Source organism: Alosa sapidissima, chromosome 19 (genome assembly GCF_018492685.1).
Source record: "Alosa sapidissima isolate fAloSap1 chromosome 19, fAloSap1.pri, whole genome shotgun sequence".
In the NCBI taxonomy this organism is placed as follows: Eukaryota; Metazoa; Chordata; class Actinopteri; order Clupeiformes; family Clupeidae; genus Alosa; species Alosa sapidissima.
The window spans coordinates 2,223,937-2,243,727 of NC_055975.1; the positions used below are offsets into that span (position 1 = coordinate 2,223,937).

The following is a 19,791-nucleotide window of genomic DNA, read 5'->3' on the forward strand; positions in this document are numbered from 1 at the left end:
AAGAGCTCTGGTTGTCGTCCCCATTCACTTAGGGATGACTCTCCTCCAAATAGTCTGCGGGCCTTTGCGTACCTGAGAAACTGCAGCTGCCCGCCGCACGCTCACTCCTCACCATGTCCACGGTCCACATGGGTTGGGCAATGCCACAGCGCACCAATCAGGGCATTTCAAAGGAACGCTGGTCGCTGTCATTGGCTCAGGCTTCCTTTCCGTCACATTCTGTTTGCACTGTCCTCCAGGAGGCATCGGCGGACGCTGGATCTGTAAGAGGAGGTGAAGACTAAATATTTGTCATGCACCCGAAATGTGTAAGTAGCTTACCTTGCCGAGTTTACAGCCTATAGCCTAGAACGACACACTTATGAGTGGCAGGTGCATTACGGGTGATAGAACATGCCGCTGTCATGTGATAATCTGCTTATGTCTTGGCAAAATAGTGAGAGGGAGCTCGCAGAACTTAATGCCGCATTCTCTCTTTCTAGTGGGTGTACAATTAACGATGCGCTAAAGAATAGTTTCTAAAACATTTCTGGAGTCTAGAGGGTAACGAAGCACGTCATCTTCAAAGCCCTCAGTAAGAGCACCTCTTGAGACGACAAGGTAGGGAGGACCAGCAGTGCACGGACGCAAGATGTAAACATGTATCAGTAGCCTATTACAAGGAGTGCACTCCATTCGTGCTTTTCAATGTTTAAATGTCTTGCGCACAAGTGTGCATGTATGGATGGGATATATCCCGAGCGTCTCGACTCCATTCATAGTGTTTGTCCTTGTAAGACATCCTCTGCCGCAGCTTGTGAAATGTTCATGTAGTATTCATTTAACTCTAAATTTAGAAAGAATGCTTGAGTATATCAGTCGTTATGAAATTAAATTGCATGTGCTCAACCGACTCTGAACAATGCAGCATTTGGATTATCTCAACTGAATGCATACGTCATGTGCCAGGCAATGCCCATTTGATAGACGCTATTTTAAGGGACAGTGGCATCAATAGAACCACTGTTGGTCAGTGACGTTCATCCGCGTTGTAGTTAATTACAGTGCTCAATGCACTTCTTATTGTTTTGTCCTCTAAGTGTGTTATACTCTGTCAGATGTACATAATAACCAATTTAGTGTAAATGCCCATTGGTATGTTTAATTACTAGTTATCTGAATGGGGGTCTATTATTCTTTCATAAAAAATGTGTAATAGAATCATTGATTCATGTAGTTAAGCTATCAGAGTGACTGAGTGAAATTTACTTCTTGAGTGCCTCTATACACAATGACTGAATTTTGAGCCATCCAATATATGATCATTTTGAAATGAGTGGCAGTGAGCCTGAGCCATTGGCAGGCGTGTGGTAAGCTGCGGTAACATTGACATGCCGCACATGGCTTTGGACAGCTTTATGGCACGGTGCATCTGCTTAACAGCCCTCTCTCCTCTGACAGGAGTTCCATTCCCCAGGAGATGAACTTCCCCGAGCTCTGACCGCTCCGTTCCTGAAGTTCTGGCATCTGAGAGCGTGGCGGCCCACGTCCGAAGTAGAGGAGGACGGCACCTCAAGGTTTGGCCCGAGCTCACCGTGAAAATGGCCGTTGCCACCGAGGTGGAGATGGAGACCAGGCACACGGTGCTGCCTCTGTATCGGCCCATCCGGGAGCTGAGCTTGGTCAGTGCGTACTTCCCCTGCGCGTCTGGTCACCGGGCCGCAGGCCGCGCCTCCTCCCTGCTGGCCCGGCCCCCAGTGGCCACTAATGACCATGGCCGCTGGAGGAGGGACGCCTACCCCGCCGCAGGCGAACAAAGGGCCCAGTCTTACAAGTCGGCAGGCGAGCTGCTGAGCTCGTGTGACGCGACGAAGGCGGCGGTGGCCGAGCTGCGCTGGCTGGCCGCCGAACACCATCAGCTGTTGGCTGACCTCCTGGCTCTGTGCGGAGATTGCGCCACCCGAATCAAGATGGGCAACCAGGACGGCAAGCTCCAGGAGCACCCGGAAGGGGTCATTGTGCCGGGGCAGGGAGGAGCGGGAGCGCAGGCCGTGGTGGAGACCAGCAGCCTGCAGCACCCCCTGTCCCCAGAGCGCAAGAAGGGGGCTCTGAAGAGCAGGAAGCTCAAGAAGCTGGCTGGGAAGAAGACGACGGACAACGCTGATGAGCTCCTGCAGAACAAGATCAAAAAGAAAGTGGACAATGCCAAAGCTGGGAAAGGCAGCACCTCCGGAAAGAACACGCCGCAAGAGCAACCAAAGTCCCCTGGGACTCCTGGCTCTGTCGGGGGCAAGGTGTCTCTTCATCGCTGCCCTGACACCCCGGAGACGGGCTCCTATGCCAGTGTGGGCAGCGAGCCCCTCCTGCCCATGGACGATGACTTCCATATCGCCCGGGAGGGCTGGGACTTTATGGAGGACTCGCAGGCCTTCGTGTCCGGGGGTGACCTCTGCAGCGAGCTGTCCGAGTACCACAGCCAGCTCTATCTGGGCTGCGGGCCCATCGCCTCAAGCAGCCTCCTGGAGGACACCCAGGGGATGGGGGCCGAGAGGCTGGTTAGCGGGAGTAACCTCCGTCCATCGGCGGGGAAGAGCTCCAGTTCACCGCCTCGGCCAGAACAATGCGCCTCTTCAGACGGGGCCATGACTAATTCGGCTATCGGGCTACACGATCAGGCGGAGAGGAAGGAAGCGGGGGTCAAATTGGCCACGAAGACTCAACAGGATGCCAGAGCCAATCCTAAGGTCAACTGCGTCAGAATGGTCGGACAAGCGGTGCCTGGCTCTGGTGCTGCTGGGGAGGATGCGTCTGCGTCTCACCCCAGCAGAGACTCCTCAGGGCCAGGGCAGAGCAACAGCCCTCAGGTCGGGGCAGACATGAGGGGGCAGAAGGACAGTCTGGCGGTAGACCGACCCACCGAGGGTCTCAGGCTTCCCCTCAGCTCCCCGTCCCCAAGTGGGAAGATCCGGATGAAGAGCCCCACGTCTCCGTCGCTCTCTGGCGTGTTCAACGTGTCTTTCCCGGCCTCCAACAGCCTCCAGAGCATGTCCCCTCTGCTGTCGCCACTCTCGTCCCGACTGCCCAGCCCTCAGTTCAACCACCGCATCCTCCTGCTGCCAGAGGAGGGAGATGGCAGCCAGAGTCAGGGTCAGGGCCAGGGTCAGTCCCAGGCCAGAACAGCGCAGAGGCAGTTGGCATACGGGGCAGCGGCGGCATCTCTGCTATCGCCAGATGATGGAGACGAGCCCAGGCTCACCACGGAGGTCATTGACAAGAACGGCAACAAACGCACTATCACCCGACTGGACCTCAACCTCAGCCGGTGTGAGGGAGCGGGAAATTCCCGGTGGAATCCTTCCAGCACCTCTCCCGTGTCCACGGCAACAGGTAAGAGAGTGACTGACAGCCATTCCATGCTAGGTTTTTAGGCTTTCTAATGTAGCCGATCAAACAAAAGGTGATTTGGCCTGCTTAGCATCCTCCCATGTGGGTGTTAAAGAGAGTTTGTTTTGATTGTGTTTGATCACTGAAAAGTGGTTGTGTCTTTGTCAATTTGTTGTCATGGCTCTGAACTGTCAAGTAAAAGAACAGCTTTGTGTTGAAAAGAAAAAAGAGACTTTTATCATTTTTGTTATGAAATCAGAATGTATCACCCTCTACGTTTTTAGTCATTTTGCTGGGCATAACTGGAGCAGACCACTGTGTCTGTTGTGCTGATAATGCTCTGCCGTAGTGGTCAGATGGATCCCACCAGTATAGAGCCTGTAGAGTCGTTATCATGTGACTTCCCTCTCCAGCACCAGTGACTAGAATTTATGCCCCCTGCTGAGGAGCTATTATTTACTAGAGCTGAGTGAGTGTGTGTGCTGGGTGGGTAAATGAGGGAGAGAAAGTGCATGTGTGGATGTCGATGCTTGTGTGCAAATCTCCCTGAATGAGTGTGAGTGTGTGTGTGTGTGTGTGTGTGTGTGGGAGGGGGGATTGATGTGTTTTCAATCATGTGTGTCTGTGTGTTCATGCCTGTGTGTGTGTTTGTGTTCATGTGTGTGCGTGCGTGCGTGTGTGCGTGTGTGTGTGTGTGTGCAGAGGGTGCAGAGGGTTGGCTCAGATCAAAGGCTTTGGGGTCGGGCCTCAGTTCAAACCCCTCCTTGGCTCTCATAAAAACAATGTGAACTCAAGCATCGCCAATCCGGAGCTCCACACACACACACACACACACACACACACACACACACACACACACACACACACACACACACACACACACACACACACACACATCTTCACAGCCTTGTCCCTCACAACTGGAAGGGAAGCTGACAAAGGGTGAAAGAGCCGTCATGGCCGTTGCAGGGTCACAGTGGCTCAGTGTAAATGGGATTAGTACTCATGTGTTTGGCGAGCACTTCCGGATAGCAGGGCCGTTCGCAGCTTAATCTGGTCAAGGAAAGCTGGATCTCATGGTTCCCACTGACAGTGCAGCCAGGGGAGGAGTAGGGATGTCCTCATTCACACACACACACACACACACACACACAAACACACACACCAGATGTCAGAATAGTACTCTCTCTCTCTCTCTCTCTCTCTCTCTCTATCTTACACAATCATTCTCTCCAACTCATACTCGCTGTCTGTCTTTCTCTCTATCTCAATCCCACTCTCCTCTCTATTTCTTTTTTACTGTATGTCTCCTTCTTTGCCTCTCTGTGTCACATTGAACACCCCACACCCACAGACCCTGAGCTAGTCCTGAAAAAAATCAATTTGTAAACATCACTAGCCTCATCTCATTGGGTGATTTTATTCCATCGACTGTCAGAAAGTGTACCCCTCAGCTTTAGGACCCTGGGGCTACTAGCCCACCACTCTCTCTCTATCTCTTACACACAAACACACACACACACACACACACACACACACACACACACACACACTCTTCCTCACTGCACCGTGGCTGTTGTGACCACTCGTGACTAACTTCTGTTTGTACAGAATGATTTGTTGTCAATGCCCCTCACTGACAATCACTCCAAAAAAAACAAGGTTAGTGGGAGCAATGTGGTCTGATTCAGATCAGGACTTCTTCCTTTATGTATTTGACTGTTTTTGTTAACTTGCGTGACTATACCTATACCCTGGCCTTGCATTTATTTCTGGCTACAGCATGTGAGGGACACGGGTTAGAAATTAGAAATTGGTTTGTTCTGTTCTGTTTAAATGGAAGCAGGTAGGCAGTTAGGATAGTTGAGCAGCAAATTGATGATCAATCCTTCCTTTCCAGTTCATGTCAGGCTGATTCCAGTTCATGTCAGACAGATTTAGGTCTCAATGAGATGAGACCTAAATCTGTGAGCCAAGCGATATTTTGTGTCTCAAAATTAGGAATGGGTGGTATAGACATAAAACTATAGGACAATTCCACGCAAAACTGTCATGTCCATAACTAAATACCATGACATTGTGTTGCTGTTATGGATGTGACAGTTTTGCACGGAATCGCTCCATATCACAATATGTCATGGCAACAATATGAATGATATGAATGTAGTATGGTTCAACATGATCTTTTTTGCCAAAAGTCACATCAGTCTTGAGAGGCAGTAATTAAAAGCTTGAAGAAAATGTCATCTAATGCTAAACCTGTTGTTGAATTGTTAAGTAAAAATTGAATTTTATTGGCAAATGACTTCCTTTGAAAATGCAACGACACACATCATACAAATTCTTCTATCATAGACCAGACAATATGGCACATCCCCACTCAAGATGTGTACCGTATTCAGGAGGGTTCTCAAGATGTGTACCGTATTCAGGAGGGTTCTTGATTGTAATGCTCATGGACCAGATTTACTGGTACGAATTTAATCATGACATCTATATGGTTTATGTTAGTCTTTGCCTGGAAAACCTCTACAGAAGATGAATTAGTCCTGAATTCACACAGCCCCACCCAGCACTGACTGCTATTAGCATTTGGCATGCCATCAACTACAACTGTGGTCAGGCATGTGCCTGAAAACCTCCTTCTAAAAGCTGTGCTTAGGTACTTGCAGGTGTTTGCTAGTCCGCATAGCACATTTCTGCAGGTATATGAACACGTCTGCCAAACAACACAGGTTTGGGGGACATTTGCTTTGTCTTGATACTCCTTTTATTGCAGTTGTTACCACGGAAATAGTGTTGTTAGGAATAGAGCAGTCCCAGCTGAGGTGGAAGTTATCCAAGGACCAATGTCAAGTGTATCTGCTTTGTCCTTGGGTGCTCAGTTTTGGAACCTCTGGTCGATATGGCCTATTTTCTCCACTCCTGAAGCGAACCAGATACAGTTACATCACTAGAGGCTATGCGGGAATAGTGGGGCTTATCAGAGTCTAACAAGTCAGTGTGTAAGTGTCTCACTACAAAGCAATGATTATGTGTTCAGGAGGATTAACTAATATCAGGAAGATTAATTTATATCTGTTCCTCGTGTGGTATAACTAGTGTGTGTAGATTTGTTATATTTTTGTTTTATTTTTATATAAGTTATATTTTTGCCCATGTTAGACTTTATTTCACAGGACAATCAGGGAATTACTGGGAGAGGTAGTGAGTTTGGGAAATGACCTAAAGCGGGCACTGAGTGTGTACTGTATGTGGTAGACAACACGGATGCTACAGGGCCAGTCAAAATGAGTAAAGGGTGTGAACAAGCCAAGTAGGTCAGAGTAAGGCCCCATCAGTTTTCCTGTTTAGTAATAAATGCAGTTCCCATGTCAATGTGTCGGGTAAATAATTATTTATGTTTAATTAAGCTAATCAAGGTCTATTACTGTGTTATTAGGATTGACTATGTTGTGTTTACTTTTGATAAATAGTCAGTGTACATTTGAATTGATTTCCATCAGGGTATGAATGATGAATGAATATATTATCTCCAATAGCTTGAGTAGTAAAGGTGGACAAATAGTAAAGCTGGAAATAAAAAACGGTTATGTGTAGCTCAAAAAGAACATTTGCAAACAAAGCGTACCTTATGATTACCATCACAGTAATCCTGGCAATAATAGGATTTGCAGAAGATAAGAAGATAGAATTAGGAATGGCATGGTAACACCTAGAACATATTTGTACATGTATCTCTCCTGTGATTAAATAGTCAATGTGCATTTGAATGAATTTTATGGTGTAAAAAATGAGTTTATTAACTTTAATTTGATGTAGCTGATACAGAGCATTTCTGAACATAACTTGCCATGAATTACTGTATGATTGGCATCATACTAAACCTGGTAATGTTTTAAGGGGATTTGCAGAATATGTAATTAAGTATGCTATTTTTGTTTGAGGACACCTGGAACATATTTCTCTGTGTGTTGATGTTGTGTGTTTGGCCTGAGGGTGTTTGCGTCATGTAGTCATGGGGTGCATCTGTCCCATTTTTAGCTTGTGTGGAAGATATGAGATTACTGTAGTACACTCAGAGCACAATACAACCTCTAACATCACCACAGCAAACAGAGAGGAGTTTGGTCGAAAACAAGCCTCAGCTCTCAGAGGAGTGACCCCTGTCACAAACACACACACACACACACACACACACACACACACACACACACACACACACATACACACACACTCAAAGAGGATCTCTCTCACCCACTCACACTCATGCAGAATACTGTATCTCTTTTTCTACATCCCACGCAAACTCTCCCTTTCTCTCCCTCTTCCTTTTTGCTATCTCCTACTCACTCACTCACTTTCTCCCTATCTTCCCTTGTGTCTGTCTTTCTCTTTCACCCACTCACTTGCTCTATGTTTCACACAAACATTCACACTTTCTCCTTTCTCTCTCTCTCTCTCTCTCTCTCTCTCTCTCTCTCTCTCTCTTTCTCTCCATTGCTCCATCTCCCCTCCTCTCCCTGTACAGCTTCTGTTGTGTGGAGACTCCTTAAATAATGCCTTAATGACATAAACCAATCAGCCCAGGCGGGTCATATGAAACTGATCAACCCAGGAGCAGAGCGGACAGACAGGAGAGTCAGTTGACATGTCTTCCTTCCCCCTCCCCACATCCTCCTTTTCCTCCTCCTCCTCCTCCACAACGCTCTCCTCTTACTTACTGCTGTGCTGTTAGCAAGAAGCACGCACTCACAGGCAACACACTAGTATTGTATGCAGCGTGCCCGGTTGATGTGTACCTGTGTGTGTGTGTGTGTGTGTGTGTGTGTGTGTGTGTGTGTGTGTGTGTGTGTGTGTGTGTGTGTGTGTGTGTGTGTGTGTGTGTGTGCGTGTGTGTGTGAGTGTGCATGTTTGTGTGTGTGTGTGTGTGTGTGTTTGCGGTCGGACAAGGGCCAATTCTCCCAGGCTAATGAAATTGCTTCAGCCTGGATGGGAGAGGCTGAAGGAGGGGAGCTCAGAGCCCCTGTGCTCTGTCTGTCTGTCTCAGTGTCATCATGGGCTTAAGAATAGTGTCCATTGATCATATTCACATCTAATTAGATACCTTGTGCCAGTGGGTTAGCAACTCATGAAAAATGTAAATCTGTTCCTGAGACACTCTCTACCATACAATATCTCATTTCATCCGCACACACAGCATGCAATACAACATTGTGTTGGACTTAGAGAGCCCCTTTTTATTCAGCTGCAAATGAACCCGACGTCAGCTAGACGATAGGGGAATTAAGCGAAAAACTGTATGTTCACCTAAAATGAGAATCTCAAGACCAGGAACACTGACCAGTGGAACACAACATAACCATAATGTCTCAATACACAATAGTCATGCTATTTAGATACGCCTTAGATAAGAATCTCGTTGGCAAAAAGGCCGTCTGAGAATATTACATGCTGGTCAGAAGACCTCAGGAGCATCAAGTGTGCTGAAAAGGATCCGAGGTGTGTCTCCCAGCCAGGCTCCTGTAGCTGTGTCTGCCTATAGAGTGCATTAGCAGTGAAGAGAGACAGATGACGTGTGTGAGAGATGGCACAGAGAATAAACCAGTGAGAGAGGAAGGAAGTGAATGAGTGAGTGAATGACAAAGTGAGAGATTTCTGTAGGAGGAAGGGAGTGATGGAGTGATAGTGAGTGCACACCTAGCCAACAGTCGGGTGTCTGAACAGACTAAACTGTCATATTGACAACATGGCTAAGCATTTTGACTGGCTTGTTCATAATAATGACACTCACATGATGACACTCATGTTGACTGGCATAAATATTTGCTTTCGAGACATGAACACACTGACTGACAGCTTCAGTCATTTGCAAGCTATTATGATACATAATGTGATTAGAAGTAGATTACACACTGTCTTTGTGGAGCAAGAGTAGTGGGAAAATGCTAAGCTAACATTGCTTTGTTTATGTTTTATTTATCTGCATCAGTAATTGCATATCACGCTAGCAGCAGAATGTAGTCTATGTTCTAGTTGACAGGGGCCATCTTTGTTATGTGGACAGTGAAACTTTTATTTTTGCTACACAAAGGCAACCCAAGGCCACTAACTGGTCAGTCAGCATCTTACCTAGTGTTTTGAAGTCTGCTCAGTCTGCCATTACCTTTTAGTGAGAGAGGGAATTAATTAAGTGAGTGAGTGAGTGAGTGAGTGAGTTAGTAAATGAATGAGGGGTAAATCCAAAAACATGTGAGGGATCCAAGAACAAGTAACCAGTGACCATTGCTCTGTGAGGCTCTGTGAGCTTTGTGTGACATGCTCAATTATCCCATTTTACAGTGACAGTGACACATTTAAGTCAACACACATACACGCACACACACACACACACACACACACACACACACACACAGACACAGAGAGAGAGAGAAGATCATCAGAGGCACATACCTTCAGTAAGTATGTTAGATTCAGAGCGTGCTCACACACTTAGCTCAGATGACCACATGTAAGCAAATTCACCTCTGGTCCTCTGGTTGACATTATCAGGTGCTGTGATTCAGAAGAGGCCCTCCATCTGTAACATGCCTCCCGTAGCTGGAGATTATTTGACAGGGCAGGCATCTGTTGTGTTCCTTTGTTTTGCTTTGCATCTGTGAGCGGTTGAGAGAGAGACTGCATTCCCATGGCCATCAAATAGGTCTCCCTAGCCACCAGTGGATTTATAGCAGACACAAGACAGCTGGCAGCTCATCAGCTGCAGTGGTTGTAACAATTGGCCCGTTACCTTACAGCTAGCTAGCCTCAGACTTATACTGTATTGTATGTATTAAGTGGTGATCATTAATTCTAACATAAAACCTATACATTCCCCTGGGAGTGAAGTTTGAGGCAGTAAGAGCAGCATAAACCTCTGATTACTTAAGTACTCGCTAGTGTAGCCTACTGTGCAAGCAATGCAGATATTGTTTAAGCAAAAAAATTAAAAATTAAATAATAGTCTTTGATTACAGATAAGTAAGATCAAATTAAATAAAATAGTCTTTGATTACAGATAAGTTTGATGATATATGCAAAGTTAGTTATGTGTTAGGGATTAGTAACCATATCTGTTTAATTCTAGTTTGTATATTCGTGGTCTGTATATGACATGACTAATCTAAGGGGTAAAATACCCACCATATATCAAATGTATTACATGCATTGCCGAACACAAGAACATTATACATTATATATTACTGTGAATATACTGTATCAATGTATTTATAAAGGGTGTTTAAATGGGTTGTCTGTGAGAGACTGCTGTGTCAGCCCATAAACACACACACAGTGGCCTGGTCAGTCTCTTCATGCTGACTCACTCAGGGCTGTCAGGTCAACAGGAAATGAGGATAGATGAGTCTCTCTCTCTCTCTCTCTCTCTCTCTCTCTCTCTCTCTCTCTCTCTCTCTCTCTCTCTCTCTGTCCAAGCCAGAGGCCCACACCACGCGGTCACTACTGGCCTCACTGGTCATGCTTGGGCTTTTCTCTTTCTGTCTTCTTTTTCAAAGTGGAATTATGAGGGATTTTAGAAGATAATAACACACAGATTATGGGTCTGGTTCTGTTTTTGAGTGTTTCAGGAAATCTCACGCACGCACGCACGCACACACACACACACACACACACACACACAAACACAGAGAGAGAGAGAGAGAGAGAGAGAGTTTGGATTATGAAAGATAATGTTTTGTTTGATTTCTTAGTATAATTGGGAAGAAATTAACTAAATACTTTAGGTATTTTTGTCCGTATGAGGGCTGTACAGGAGTGTGATTAAATATAGATTCATAAATCCCATCAATTAATTCAGTAATGTACATATTTATCTATATATAATGAACATTCACATTACTTCATGTCTCAGTTCAGTGGTTACCTTGTGATCTTGTGATAATCACCTTGTGATCTTGTGTGATCACCTTGTGATCTTGTGATCGGTTTAAAGATGAGCTGCTCCGGCTGCTCATATATCAGCACTGACATAACAAACACAGCAATCAGCTGCAGGAGCCACCCTGGCCTTTCTATGACCTTTCTAGAAGTTCTAGTCCATTGACCTCTTCCCCTGACATATTCTCTCTGTCTTTCAAATTCAAATTCAAAAGGAGCTTTATTAGCATGACCATAACGTTGCCAAAGCATTTGGGTCATATGCATCAAAAGGAGAGGGGGGGAGGGAAACACACAAATAAAACAGAGCAATGATAATTGTAAAATTATTAACTATAACAATGGAGAACAGTGTGTGTGTGTGTGTTTGTATGTTTGTGTGGGCATGTGTCCATGAGTGTGTGTGTGTGTGTGTGTGTGTGTGTGTGTGTGTGTGTGTTCATATTTAGGTCATGTAAGTTTCACATCAGCAGGTCCTTTCATTATGGCAGGAATATCCATATTGAGCGGCAAGGATGAGGCATTTCTCTTTCTCTCTAGTGAGGAATGAAAGCCTCTCCTCATCGCTCTCTTGCAGGAATTTAGGGAGGACATTTGCCATCTGGTTCTCCTAATGTTAACATATGTTGTGCATTGTGTCAGGAAGTGTAGCTCTGTTTCTACTGTGTACTGGGTCACAGTGGTGGCACAGTCTAGTGTCTTTCGGCAGCCATGTTTGTCTGTGCCTTCCCACCTCTATGGCCAGACTGTGTTCACTGAGTCTGTACTTTGTCAGTGTGTTTCTCAGGTTTTTGTCTTGAATGTGTGTCAGGTAGGATTTGTATAGGCTTAGCACACCATAAGCACACATTGGCACACCATAAGTCAGACATAACAAACACTCTCTCTCTCTCTCTCTCTCTCTCTCTTTCTCTCTCTCTCACACACACACACACACACACACACACACACACACACACACACACACACACACACACACACACATGTCCCTTCACACATTCTGATTTACTGATCCCCACCTTACAGATGTGTCTGTGTCTGTCAGCACCAGTGGAGCCTCTGGGTTATGAGCTGATTGAGTGTTAATGCAGTAATGCAGGCTCTCTGCTATCCTAACTCATCCTAAAGTCTGGTATTGAGTACAGTGTGTCCCACTGTGAAAATGCAGACAGGTATGTAGAGGTGTCATTCAGCACATTCAAATGCCAGTGGGTTTCATGCAAAGGGTCAGTCAAATAGAGCACACTGCCTGAGAGGAAGGGCCATTTTTTCCCCTCTTTCCATATGGGACTCAACGGATCAAGGAAGCAGATGGACACTGATCAGGCTCAGACCAACCTGTGTATTCAGGTGTGTCTGTGTGCAGGTGTTCATAGTGTAGAGTGATGATCGTGATGAGGCTTAACATGTGCAGGTTTTTTAGCGATGCGTGAGCAGAGCATCTCTTCACAAGTGTTTGGATATTTACAGTGCCCTACACAGACTGGCTGGTCAGCCTACAATCAGAGTGAAGAAAGGAGAGGGCAATATTGGGGGACACTATTCTAGTGTCAGATTGATAGCAGATTGCACCAGTGAGCTTCTTACAGGTTTGGCACAAAAGTAAAACAAAAAATCTAAAGTTTATTAGCTCATTGAATAATTTGTATAATTTGTAACTGAATCAAGTGGAACAGCCAAACATCTCTTAATCCAGCCGAGCTGTTGTTTGCAGTAGAACTGAACTCTAAACCCCAAATATTAGAGCTACCGTTTTCGCTTAATTTCCCAACAATAGTGCATTATCCACAGTCAGCATATTAAATAGGTTACTATGAGATCAATTCTATAGTATAAAATAGCTTACTGTTTCCTATATGAAAGCATTGCATATATTGCAAAAGGTCAGAGGCGGACAGAGTACACAGCTTCATTACTTGAGTAAAAGTACAGATACCCCTTGCTAAATTTTACTCAAGTAAAAGTACAACAGTCAGATGTCTACTTAAGTAAAAGTACTGAAGTAGTTGTTTTTAAAAGTACTTGAGTATCAAGAGTACAAGAGTAGCCTACATTTTCTAAATATTGCATTACTACTGCCACAGTGCTTACATTTATGTACATAAACGTCCTACATGGGGTTATGAAAAATGTTAATGTTAATACCTTGGAGAATGTAAAAGGAATTAAAAATGAAATCAAGTCATTTTCATCTTTTTACCATGTTACCAGGGATAGGCAGTATTTCTAATACATGTATTTAAAATATGTATTTCAAATACAAAATACTATTTTGTAATTGAAACACTTGAAGCAAAAACTATCATTAACTTGTTCAGAAAATTGAAATAGTCTGGCGAGGTGGGGCCACGGGTTGGCACATTCCCGGGATGGACCTGCTGCGTCTTCATCCATTGTTTTGTCCATGGTTTCATCTCTTATCTAAATCTGACCATGGAGTTGACTTTAGCGAAAAGCTGAAGGTGATTGCTGATAAGCTGTCCCAATCAGTGGTGCCGAAGTAACGGGTACTCACAGTTATGGATAGAAATGTAGTGGAGTAAAGCGTACAATATTTGCCTCTCAAATGTACTTGAGTAAAGTCATGAGAACTCCCCAAAAATGATACTCGAGTAAAGTACAGATCCCTCAAAATTGTACTCAAGTACTGTACTCAAGTAAATGTACTCCGTTACTGTCCGGCTCTGCAACCTGTTATATATTGCAATACATGATGTATTGTCATGATATATTGCTGTATGTGATATATCACCTTGCCCTGTGCTGCCAGCTGGGATGTATGCCTGCCCTGCTGCTGTGGTGTGGTATGAGGAGAGGAGGGGAGGGGAGGGGAGAATAGAGGAGAGGTGAGGAGAGGAGAGGAGAGGAAGGGTTCAGCTGAGGCCGTGAGGCAGCTGGCCAGCCTCGTCTCTCACATGTTCCTAGTGGGGGCATCCTGAAGCTTTGATGCATATCTGGCTGATTCTAATGAAGGATGGTAATTCAGTCAGCCTTACACAGCGCTCTCTCTCTCTCTCACACACACACACACACACACACACACACACACACACACACACACACACACACACTCAAAGAGATTAGATAGAAGCAGCTGGAGTTTTTTCTTGTTTTCCCGGATGAACTCTCACTCACCCTTGCATAAAGTATGTGTTTGGTTGTGTGTGAGTGTGGGTGCATACTGTTTGTGTGCCCAGGTGTTTATGTATGTTACAGTTGACTGGTGTTTAGCAGGCAATTTTAGGCAAAGTGACATGAACTCACAATGGCAGACTGATTGTCAGGGGATGACGTTACCACTGCTCAACCATGCCCACTTGTGTACATGCATTATGTATGTGTGTGCAAACAAGTATGTGTGGAACGTGTGTGTGTGTGTGAGAGAGAGAGAGACAGAGAGAGAGACAGACAAAGCAAAAAATTAACTTGGAGTGCATGTATTGAAGTATGTGTACATGTATGTGTGTGTGTGTGTGTGTGTGTGTGTGTGTGTGTGTGTGTGTGTGTGTGTGTGTGGATGTGTATGTATGCGTGTGTGTGTGTGTGTGTGTGTGTGTGTGTGTGTGTGTGTGTGTGTGTGTGTGTGTGTGTGCAAGTGGGTCCTAGAGGGTTTGCCTTCCTCCTGTATCTCTAATGCAAAATCTGCCTGCAGCCAGAACTAATGAAGCCCTTTCATTCCTTCAAATGCTGGGCGTGTAAAAAGAGCTTTAGCGAGCTTGCTCCTCCAGTTAGCATGGCACGCTCTGCTCCTGCAGCAGGTCCCATCCCCAGTGCACGTGCATATACACTCACACGCTCCTCAAGCATGACTGAATCACCTCACAGGGACACAAACACACACACACACACACACACACACACACACACACGTGTGGACACACAGGCTGTCTCACACACAGATACACATGCGTATGTCTGGACACACACACAAGTGTACATGCACATGCACACGCACACACTCACATCCATAATTAATGTAGTCCAGCTGTTTTATTGTCTTATTTTCGATGCGAAGACTGCTCTCTTGAACTCATGTTTATACATAAGGGTACTTCTTGTGCCGGAGACTCCTTTATTTCCTCCCCGTCTGACCTTTTTGATGCGCTGAGGACACTGCTCTGAAGATAAAAAGCCATTTTGAAAGATGTGCCAAGGGAGAATGTTCTACCCTGCAAAGATAGTATCCTTCCCAGACTGCACTTAGCATTTCAGCCTAGTCTTTTGTTCCAAGGATTACCTGAGGATATGGCTATGATCCTGACCCTGGAGAAAGAGCTGATATAGATGAGATCGCCTATAGATGAGACCGAGACCTTCCTCCTAGCCTAGAGTATGAACAAGGATCAGTGGTCTAGTGATGAATATTCCATGACGCATGTCTTTATTATACCCTTGATAGGCCTAGTTTTGAATGTGTGCTGTTTATCTAGAGGTCAGACTTTTTAAAAAGTAGTTTAAGCACAGCACGGATGTGTGGATGGTTATTTTACAAGAATGAGGTCGCAAGTAAAGAAATCCTGTTGTGGTGATCAGGATTCTGATCTGGTCGTGCAAAACCACCTGTTGCTCACCACTTGGGGGCAGTATGTCACACTAGATGCTTCTGAGTGGTGAAGTTGTACGTGCAATACAGGAGCGTTTCACTTTCACTGGGAACTGAGGTTCAGTAAGACCTTCAAGCCATCACTGGACTTTGACCAGACAAGAACATTTAGTATCAATTACAGATGCAGTTAATTAAGAACTCAACTTTCATAGATGCAAACTGTTCACCTTTCAGTTAAGATTAAGCAAAATAGATCACCTACAAGACGTCTGGCACCAAACCACTTCTCTATTGAGTATAGGTCTGGACACTCCCAGTTTCATTTTGATTTTCAAGGGATGTAACAAGTGGTGAAGTTAAACTGAAGTAAGCTCTTACCAAATCCTTCCATAATCTCGGAAACACGTTGCTCTTTTAAAAAAAAGTTTCAGATGCAGTTGTTTACTCAAAATACATGTTGTATAATTTTAACCCTATCAGGGCAGCCATTGGTTGTGTATGAAGCGGTGCCAACTATCCTCCTCTGTGTGTTATGGTGTAAAGCCTGCAGCATGTTTAGGCTTTATGAGACAGGATAGTGAAGAGATGACAGTAAATGAGTATGAGTGTGGGTGAATGATGGAGAGTGGCTCCCATTTGTAGCTGGACGCTGACATTACTGCTGCGCTACGGCTCCCCTATGCTCACCTTTCTCACCCCCTACCTGCTTTCATCCTTCAACTGCAATCCATGTTTGAATGTTGTCCGGTATGTAGCATGTACTGTAATTGTTTTGAAGCTGGCCCACAGGTCCCTCTCAGGAAAACAATCCATTATTGGGTAGCATGCTTGGGCTAGGATATGGGAGGCTGTTAGAAATGCAAATCAGTAGGACTGATGTATCACATTGGCACTAGACCGTAAAAATGGTTGCAGTATGCTACTGCACTGCAGCAGTAGTCACAGCAATGCAGTATCGTCCATGTCCTCCAAATGATGTCCAGTGTAGCTGTCCAGATTTGAGTGTCCAGCATACGTGGGCAATATGTGATGCCAATAGCTGGAGGTAATGGCTAACAGAGGACCTGCAAATCATTCATCCATGACTACTCTGCTCTGTCTCTCTTCATCATAATTGGCACAAAGATAATGATCCATTATCGTAGTTTAGCATACTGTACTCATTATCCTTTGCATAACATTTGTAGAGTGGTTAGACTGGGTTATGGAAAGGTTGCAGTTTTAGAGAGAGAGAAACAGAGAGAGAATACAAATTGGAAGTGCAGAATATATTGTGCCCGGAATGAAGCAGCTTTACTTTTGGACGCTTACCAGAACCTCAAAGCCCCAGTCAGCGTTTTCAAGTCTGGGCCAATTCAAGTCCAATTCATCCTGGGTAAATGCATTATCATGATGAAGCATAATTAACCTGCCCTGCCCTCCCCCTCTGTCTCCCTGTGCTCTGCTGTGCCACCCCACTGATATCAGCAGTAGAATAGCCGCCACTCTCACGGCTCTCACAATGAAGGGCACACTTCACTGCCATGACCCAAGGCTCTGTGTTTACACAACAAACAGCTGTGTGATTAGTTTAGTAGACCTGTGACACGATGTATATACACTGATAGGGACACACACACACACACACACACACACACACACACAAACACACAAACACGCACACACACACACTCACACACACACACACACACACACTGTTGTTGGAATTGTACTGTATATGGATGTGAGCTGTCTTCATATTGAAGGATGGTATGGCTAATGGATGGGATGGATAGTATGCAGCAGAATGAGTAGAGTTATGTTCCCTCATTTGATTAGATAGTGCAGTATTACTGTACAGTAAAAGCAAGGGCAAGTATTGTATACACAGTCAGGCTCAGATTAGATCTTGCTCATTGAAACACACACACACACACACACACACACACACACACACACACACACACACACACACACACACACACATACACACACACACACACACACACACACAGGCCCTCAGGTGGTTTCTGCCTGTACGTGCAGTCAAATTCCCTGATTTGATCTGATTACTGTATAATGACGAATGGACAAAGCCCTGTGTGAGTGTGTGTGTGTGTGTGTGTGTGTATGTATGCTATGTTAAATTGGTACACACATCCACATACTTTAGCCGGCACATGCACATACATGTGTGAGTGTGGAATGTGTGCATCTGTACTCTTTGTGGGTGTGGGTGTGTATGTGTTTATCTGTTTGTAGAATTGTGTGTGTGTGTGCATGCATGCATGCATGCGTTCGTGCATGTGTGTGTGTGTGCGTGCGTGCGTGTGTGCGTGCGTGCGTTCGTGCATGTGTGTGTGTGTGTCTGTGTGTGCACTTAAGCTCAGCTGTGAGCAGTCCAATGTCACGAGCATGTTGAAGCACTTGAGTGCCAGGGTTTTGAAGGTAATGTCATGTGATGTGTTCTCACCTTGTGACCAGAGTGAGCGGAGCTCAGTAAGACTCCTGTCTGCTCTCTCACAGACTGCTCCACCACCAGAGCTTATACCATAACATAGACAGATAAGATCTCTGAATTATTTATACACCCGCAATACATTTGCCCCAGTGCAGAGGTAAAAAGCTTTTCTTGCCCTATATGCTTTTTGTCAGCTTATTCAAAGTGACAAAAGATTGTGAAGTGAAAGATTCTTGAAACATAAGAGTCCTTTTACGTTTCTCAACGACTCCTATGCCTCTCCTGAGGCTGTTAGTATAATATAATAAGTTTTATTTGTATAGCACCTTTCATACATGCTCTCAATCATGAACTATTAATCAATAGGATGATTTAAAATATCTGAATTTATGGAGTCTTTACGAACTATGAACTGCTGTTCTGCTCTAATGTCTAATGTAAAGAGTCGTGATTTGATTGTAATTTCGGGATGAATTTTGTCATGAGCTCTCTCTCTGCCTGGTAACACGTGCTGATTGAAGTCTGATGACCTCCACCTGTTCCTGCTCTGCTCTGCCTCACCCTCGTTACCTACCAGCTGCACTGCATTCACCACTCATCATGCCCTGTATATAAAGCCTTGCTTTTCAGTCCACACTTGTCAGATCGTCTGCAACCAGCACCAGTTACCTGCCTGTTTTGGAAAACGCCTCTGACTCTTTGCCTGTGATCCCGGACCCGCTCGACTACTTCTGTGTTCTCCAGCCCCGGTAATCTTGACCTGCCTTCCGTCCCTCTTCTACGAATACCGCCTAGTCCTTGACTGTACTGCTGCTTCGTTTCAATTGCTGTTGTGTGTGTGTTTCCCCCAGGACTTCCCGGATCATCCAGCTCCTGCCATCGCTGTTCGGCTACTGGGGGAACACACACACGCAGACTCTTGGAACTCCTGTACCCCCCCCGGAACCCCTGAAACCCCCAACCCTTAAATAAACTTTTGAACGTGACGCTTTTGTGGTCCTCGTCCTGTTTGGTGTCTGACAAATTTTTAAAGTATTTAGTACGATATTAAAAGATACACAATAATGATTGGACATATTTATATCGTTTACTGATAAGTCAGTGACTTCTATCCCTCTAGAAATGACTAGATCGAGGGTGTTGCCAAGGTTGTGGGTGGGCCCTGTAACATGCTGCTTTAGCTCTAAACTGTCCAAAACATTAAGGAACTTATTGGCTTTAGCATCAGTTGTCTTATTGACATGAATATTAAAGTCGCCATTTACAATTATCCGATCATAGCTAGTGATGATGAGCGACATAAGTTCATAAAACTGGTCGAGAAAGCCAGTCCATAGTTTAGGAGGGCGGTATAAGGTCAATAGGAGTATAGCTGGGTCAGCCTTCAGAGTGAGGGCAATATACTCAAAGGAAGCGAAATCACCAAAGTTGACTCTAGTGCAGCTATATTTGTTTGAGAGAATGGAAGCAATTCCACCCCCTCGTTTACCCTGTCTAGTTGAGAGAA

At 45.1% G+C, this 19,791-nt stretch overlaps 1 protein-coding gene across 2 annotated transcripts in view; it reads left to right on the forward strand.

Moving 5' to 3' along the window:
* The first annotated feature begins 237 nt into the window (after positions 1–237).
* The window catches only part of LOC121693694 (formin-like), an 81,760-nt gene continuing 62,206 nt past the window's right edge, over positions 238–19,791 (forward strand). Inside the window, exons 1-2 of one of the 2 annotated variants that reach the window (XM_042073306.1) lie at positions 238–308; positions 1,441–3,366. In XM_042073306.1, coding sequence (XP_041929240.1) covers positions 1,581–3,366 — 1,786 coding nt within the window. In that variant the 5' untranslated portion in view covers positions 238–308; positions 1,441–1,580. Of the gene's footprint in view, positions 309–1,440; positions 3,367–15,150; positions 15,168–19,791 lie in introns of those variants that run through there. The other variant, XM_042073305.1, reaches the window with a different exon arrangement.